At 49.4% G+C, this 7,634-nt stretch overlaps 1 protein-coding gene across 1 annotated transcript; it reads left to right on the forward strand.

Moving 5' to 3' along the window:
- Positions 1–91: 91 nt before the first annotated feature.
- On the forward strand, positions 92–7,358 carry LOC131696639 (histone lysine demethylase PHF8-like; the record flags this gene model as incomplete). Its single annotated transcript, XM_059021497.1, has 9 exons — positions 92–226; positions 857–1,032; positions 1,945–2,030; positions 2,206–2,330; positions 2,931–3,214; positions 3,504–3,599; positions 3,982–4,091; positions 4,296–4,644; positions 4,940–7,358. Coding segments are annotated over 9 exons (1,453 nt in total), but the record flags the coding sequence as incomplete, so codon positions are not given.
- Between the last annotated feature and the right edge of the window lie 276 nt (positions 7,359–7,634).

The following is a 7,634-nucleotide window of genomic DNA, read 5'->3' on the forward strand; positions in this document are numbered from 1 at the left end:
GGGGGAGTCACTATTCTTCTGACTATTAACCCAACTACCTTCTCTCCCTCTCCTCTCTATCCTCTCCCCTCCCCTCTCCTCTCCTCTCCCCTCCTCCCCTCTCCCCTCTCCTCTCCTCTCCTCTCCCTCCTCAGTTTGATCTGCCAGCCTCGTGTCTGGGTGAGCTGGAGGGTGAAATCGACGAGAGCAAACTGCACCTCGTACTGACCAACGGGAAAATCCTGAGGTGAGCGAGCTGACCAGCGGCTGTGTCCCCTGTGTCCATCTCTCACTGCCCTACATCAGGGCTGCTGAGAGGAAGCTGGTAAAAAACAAGTCAAGCAGACCAGCGTTTGGGCTCCAGTGCCTTCATCAGTGTTATTGAAACTAGAAGAGACCGAGTCAAACAGACCAGCGTTTGGGCTCCAGTGCCTTCATCAGTGTGATTGAAACTAGAAAAGACTGAGTCAAGCAGACCAGCATTTGGGCTCTAGTGCCTTCATCAGTGTTACTGAAACTAGAAGAGACCGAGTCAAGCAGACCAGCGTTTGGGCTCCAGTGCCTTCATCAGTGTTATTGAAACTAGAAAAGACTGAGTCAAGCAGACCAGCATTTGGGCTCTAGTGCCTTCATCAGTGTTATTGAAACTAGAAGAGACCGAGTCAAGCAGACCAGCGTTTGGGCTCCAGTGCCTTCATCAGTGTTATTGAAACTAGAAAAGACTGAGTCAAGCAGACCAGCGTTTGGGCTCCAGTGCCTTCCTCAGTGTGATTGAGGGAGAGCGCTGGTCTCTTGTAGTTTCAGTCACGCTGATGAAGGCTGCAGCTCGCGTCTCTGTGTTGAGTGTTTGCAGTCCTGTCTTGTTTTTCGGTTGCAGTAAGAAGGGGGTGAAGTCGACGTCGGGCTCCGCCCGTTTCCAGCCCCTGCTGGGACCCCTGGAGGGGGTCGGGGGGGTGCGGGGCAGCTTCGAGTACGACTCGGAGGAGGACCTGCAGATCGACGAGACCCCCAAGAGAAAGAGGAGACCCCCGCTGAGCAAGAAGAAACTGGCAGGTGAGAGAGACACTGAGAGACGCGGAGACAGACTGAGACAGAGACACACTGAGATACTGAGAGACATTGAGATACTGAGACGCCGAGACAGACTGAGACAGAGACACACTGAGATACTGAGAGACATTGAGATACTGAGACGCCGAGACAGACTGAGACAGTGACACACTGAGATACTGAGAGACATTGAGATACTGAGAGACGCCGAGACAGACTGAGACAGTGACACACTGAGATACTGAGAGACATTCAGATACTGAGAAACGCGGAGACAGACTGAGACAGAGACACACTGAGATACTGAGAGACATTGAGATACTGAGAGACGCCGAGACAGACTGAGACAGAGACACACTGAGATACTGAGAGACATTCAGATACTGAGAGACGCGGAGACAGACTGAGACAGAGACACACTGAGATACTGAGAGACATTGAGATACTGAGAGACGCCGAGACAGACTGAGACAGTGACACACTGAGATACTGAGAGACATTGAGATACTGAGAGACGCGGAGACAGACTGAGACAGAGACACACTGAGATACTGAGAGACATTGAGATACTGAGACGCCGAGACAGACTGAGACAGTGACACACTGAGATACTGAGAGACATTGAGATACTGAGAGACGCCGAGACAGACTGAGAGATGCTGAGACAGAGAGACACTGAGACACACACAGACACACACACACACACAGGCACACACATACAATGAGACACACACAGAGACGCACGCATACATTATTAATTAGTCATTTAGCAGAGATACACACACACACACACACACACACATACACATTGAGACAACTCGCACACACAGTGCAACACAGAGAACACAGTGGCATTGTTTAGGTCTGTTTTAGAGCGATTTGAATCTTGCGTAACCTCGTCATCGCCCCCTGCAGGCCTCCCCAGGAAGCTGCCGAGAGCCAAGCCCTGCTCGGACCCCAATAAGGTCAGGGAGCCGGGAGAGGTGGAGTTCGACATTGAGGTGAGTCACAGCAGCTTCACCCATTCCAGGTTTTACTCCCTGCTTGATCAGCCCCCCAGTGCAGCAGGAGTCTGATCTCTGTCCCTGATGTGTATGTGTTTAATACAGCAGACCTGTCGCAGTGCTGTGTGAAATGTATATAGCCCCCCCCCCTCTCTCTGCTCCTCTCCCCCAGGAGGATTACACCACTGATGAGGACCCCCCCACACTGCATGATGGGAAGCAGGGGGGCGCGGGGGGGATCCTGGACCTGCTCAAAGCCAGCAAGCAAGTGGGGGGGCTGGACCCTGCAGCACTGAGGTATACACACTGAGACACACACACTGACACACTGAGACACACACACACTGAGACACACACACACACACTGACACACTGAAATACACACACTGACACTGAGGTATACACACTGAGTCACACACACACTGACACACTGAGACACACACACACTGACACACTGAGACACACACACTGACACACTGAGACACACACACACTGACACACTGACTCCGAGATACACACTGAGACACACACACACTGACACACTGAGACACACACACACTGACACACTGAGACACACACACACTGACACACTGACACTGAGGTATACACACTGAGACACACACACACTGACTCTGAGATACACACTGAGACACTGAGACACTGACTCTGAGATACACACTGAGACACACACACTGACACTGAGGTATACACACTGAGACACTGACGCACTGAGACACACACACTGACACACTGAGACACACACACTGACTCTGAGATACACACTGACGCACTGAGATACACACACTGACACTGAGACACACACTGAGACACACACACACTGACACTGAGACACACAGTGAGTCTCACTCCCTCTCTCCTCTCCTCTCCTCTCCGCAGCGAGGACGCTCCAGCCTCTCCCAGCACTCAGGAAGCAATCCAGGGCATGCTGTCCATGGCCAACCTCCAATCATCTTCCTCCTCGGGGGCAGGAGGAGGCGGGGCCTCCTGGTGGGGAGGCGGGGCCGAGCGAGGAGGGGGCAGAGCTGGGAAGGCGGGGCTTGTGATGCAGAGGCCAGGGAAGCGGCCAATCAAACGGCCCGCTCGCAGGGACAGCGATGCTGGGGAGGAGAGTGTGGACGAGCAGGAGACTCTGGGGACCTGTTTCAAGGACTCGGAGTACAGTAAGGCAGCTTAGTATTGGGGTGTCTCTGTCTCTGTGTCTCTCTCTCTGCCTCTCTCTCTCTGTCTCTGTGTCTCTCGCGCTCTCTCTCTTTCTCTCTCTCTCTCTCTCTCTCTCTCTCTCTCTCTCTCTCTCTCTCTCTCTCTCTCTCTCTCTCTTTGTGTAATAAAGGGTTGTTCTAAACTCTACTCAGCTTCCATTTCTGCTCTTGTGTTCTTCCCTCTGTGCTGAACTTGATGTCTTGAGTTAACTGTATCTCTCTCCTCTCCTCCATCTCCCCTTCTCTGCAGTCTACCCCTCCCTCGAGTCCGACGAGGACGACCCAGCCCTGAAATCGAAAAACAAGAAGAAGAAGAATTCAGACGATGCCCCCTGGAGCCCCAAAGGTACCCCCCCCCCCTTCTATATAGAATGAACTCCCTCAGCTTCATAGAGTCCAATGAAAGCTGCTGAATAATGTTCCCTTGTTAACATATTGAATTCCACACCCTCTATATAGAATGAACTCCCTCAGCTTCATAGAGTCCAATGAAAGCTGCTGAATAACGTGACGTTAACATATTGAATTTTTGCAGATACTGACAAACAAATTAAAAAATGTGACATTTTGAAATCTAACATGAAATACTCCTGTGCTGGTATTATGGCTTCCGGATTTACTCATATCCTCCCTCTCTCTCTCCCTCCCTCTCTCTCTCTCTCCCTCTCCCTCTCTCTCTCTCCTCTCCCTCTCTCTCTCTCTCTCTCTCTCTCCCTCTCCCTCCTCAGCCCGCGTCGTCCCCACGCTCCCCAAACAGAACCGTCCCGCTCGGGAGGGTGCAAGGGTCGCCTCTATCGAAACAGGACTGGCTGCAGCCGCTGCCAAACTGGCACAGCAGGTACTGAACTGGGAGGGACTGGGAGAGACTGGGAGGATGGTGGGAGGGACTGGGAGAGATAATAATAATAATGTAATGCTGGTGGCTCATTGCACCTCTCTCTTTCTTTCTCTCTCTCTCTCTCTCTCTCTCTCTCTCTCTCTCCCTCTACCTCTCCCTCTCTCCCTCCCCTCTACCTCTCTCTCTCTGTCTGTCCGTCTTCAGGAACAGCAGAAGACCCCCAAGAGGAAATATGTGAAGAAGCGCTCTGCCCCGAAAGAGCCCCCGGCCCCCCCGGCAGTGCAGAGCCCCCCCCTGCAGAGCGGGGGCGCTGTGGAGCAGGAGTCCTGCCCCAGCAGCGTGGAGGAGCTCGTGACGGAGCCCCGGCTGGACCTGTACTCCGGGAGCCTGGCTGATCATGAGTACACAGCCGGACCCAGTGCCTTCGGGCTGGGGGGACAGAGAGGGACCACCCCCACGGCTCCGGGGGTCTTCTTGAACCAGAGGAGGGGCTCGTCCGGCTCCCCCCAGAGCAGCGGGGGCCCCCCGGCCACGCCCACGGCCCCCGGACAGGGTAGGAGCCACGGTGTCAGACATATACAGGACTTTATCAAAGCCAGCGTGGTCGGGGGTAAATTGATAGAGAAATCGGTCAGAGGAATCCTGCTGTAGCAATACCGAGAGAGATTGTGACTGCTGAAGAGTCTCTCTCTATCATTGAATATGCATTCTATAAATAAGGGTGTATCGGGGATGTTTTCAGGAGGGAGGGAATGCAGATTTTTTGAGAAAGCTAACTGGGTATTTTTTTTGCACGTCGTTTCGTTGTTTATTTATTTATTTTTTGGTTTTGTTTTGTTTTTTCCCAGCAGGTAAACGCCCAAAGAAGGGGCTGGCAACGGCAAAGCAGAGACTGGGCAAGATCCTTAAAATCCATCGGAATGGGAAACTGCTTCTGTGAGACCAGGAGGGGGAAGGAGGGAGAGGAAGAGAGGGAGAGGAAGAGGGACGAAGCGAGGGAGCGAGCACAGCACTGTGACCTGAGTAATTGATTGGTTCAGTGTATTCAGTGACCGTTTGATGATCTGCTAGGATTTGTGCCTCTCTCTCTCTCTCTCTCTCTCTCTCTCTCTCTCTCTCTCTCTCTCTCGTTGTACAGATGTTAATTTTTGTTTTAATTTTTAATTTTTCTATGTGTATATATATTGTGTCGCTAGATAGATGGGGTGGGGGAGGGGTGGGATTTGGGTTTTGTGTTTTGTTGTAAAATTAAAAACCATCCGCACACAATGAAGAAACAAAGGCTTGGAATCTCAAGACGAGGGAACACTGGAAGCCACTTTTTCAGGAGACCGCCGGCAGGGGACCTAGTTTGAGGTTTGCTGTATCAAAACCCCCAAGTCTCCCTTCCTGGTGTGCCGCGCAGCGTCCTGAACCCCAGCATCCTGAACCCCAGCGTCCTGAACCCCAGCATCATGAACCCCCAGTCACCTGAACCCCAGCATCCTGTACCCTGGTCTCCTAAAACCCAGGTCTCCTGAACCCCAGCGTCCTGAACCCCGGTCTCCTGAACCCCGGTCTCCTGAACCCCAGCGTCCTGAACCCCGGTCTCCTGAACCCCAGCGTCCTGAACCCCAGCATCATGAACCCCCAGTCACCTGAACCCCAGCATCCTGAACCCTGGTCTCCTAAAACCCAGGTCTCCTGAACCCCGGTCTCCTGAACCCCAGCATCCTGAACCCCAGCATCATGAACCCCGGTCTCCTGAACCCCAGCATCCTGAACCCCCAGTCACCTGAACCCCAGCATCATGAACCCCCAGTCACCTGAACCCCAGCATCATGAACCCCCAGTCACCTGAACCCCAGCATCATGAACCCCCAGTCACCTGAACCCCAGCATCATGAACCCCCAGTCACCTGAACCCCAGCATCCTGAACCCTGGTCTCCTAAAACCCAGGTCTCCTGAACCACGGTCTCCTGAACCCCGGTCACCTGAACCCCAGCATCCTGAACCCCGGTCTCCTGCAGGAATTTTTTTTTTTTTGTTATGGATAGTTTTTTAAAAAAAAAAAAAAAAAGGGGGGGGGGGGGGGGTTAATAGTTACATATTTTTTACAAAAAAAACCCAGTAATAATCCAAAAAAAAAAACAAGAAAAATCTGTTTAAAATATTTTTCAGCTAGAATGTGTGATTTCATTATTATTATTATTATTATTATTATTGTTGTCTGTATTACTGTTATCATTGTGAAGTAATTATTATTATTGTTATTATTATTATTATTATTATTATTATTATTATTTAGTTTTCTAACTCGATCTTAAGATGTACATTTTTTTGGTTTGTTTTTTATTTTTTTATTTTTGGTCCCGCTGTGCTGCGATGGAATTAAAAACCCGTCCTGAAGGAGCTTTCAGGGTGGATAAGAGCCCGGATCTCTCCCAATTCTGCAACACAACACAGAAATACAAACTCCACACAGCCGGCATTGAAGATTGACTTTAAAATAATCTCCTAAAAAAATCCCAGCGGGAGTCTATCTTCTGAAGTCGTGAATTCAGCCCCCTTGTAACCCGTGCTGGTTTAATTGCCCGGATTTCACCCCAGTTTGCTTTGTAATAATGCAATTCACTCTCTTACTCGCCCACCAGGGGGAGCAGCGATCACTCATAATGGAAGCCTGCCTTCTGCACCATGCAGTGAATCCGCGTGAATTAAACACGCGTGAATTAACTGGGGGGGAGCTGAAGATGATATTCCCGCGGGATTCAGGCCGGACATTATTTTATAGTATTGAATAAGGTAGTTCTTTTTGTTTTTTGTTTTTTTAAAACGCAAAACGGTCAGAGATCAAAAGCCAGAGTTTCCCTGCATTTTATTTCCTTAAAACACTTCAGTATTAACTATAGCAAAGTAACGGGGGTAGTTTATTATTATTATTATTATTATTATTATTATTATTTACACGTTTGTGCTTAGTTTTTGTTTAAATTTTATTTTATTAAAAAATAAAACCGGGACAAACTTTGTATGGGGGGGCGTGGGGCGTGGTTAAAACCGGATGCAGGTGTGTGACTGAAGTTTTTTTAAAAAAATTTTATTCTAACGTCAATGCTATTTGTCTCGTACGTGAAGCTCGGAGCGACTTTTCAGACTCGTTCAATGTTTATTTTAATTTTGCTTGATTTTTTTTTTTTTTAATAGACACGACGATATTTCAGTGTTCGATGAAAAATAAAATTATATTTCACAGTTGTTGGGTTGGGGAGGGGAGGGGGGTGCAGTACTGTTCAATAAATAAACAGCTGTCTGAAGAAAAATGTGTTGAGATTTTTTCTTGTGGTACAGATTTCAAGGTGGGTAGGATTCACTAGATAAAATTTATATAGCAGACCCTGATATTGATGCGATCCAGCCCTCTGAAATGTCTTTATAATATACAGCACTAGACCTTGATATTGATGCGATCCAGCCCTCTGAAATGTCTTTATAATATATAGCACTAGACCCTGATATTGATGCGATCCAGCCCTCTGAAATGTCTTTATAATATACAGCAC

This window comes from Acipenser ruthenus, unplaced genomic scaffold (genome assembly GCF_902713425.1).
Source record: "Acipenser ruthenus unplaced genomic scaffold, fAciRut3.2 maternal haplotype, whole genome shotgun sequence".
Lineage (NCBI taxonomy): Eukaryota > Metazoa > Chordata > Actinopteri > Acipenseriformes > Acipenseridae > Acipenser > Acipenser ruthenus.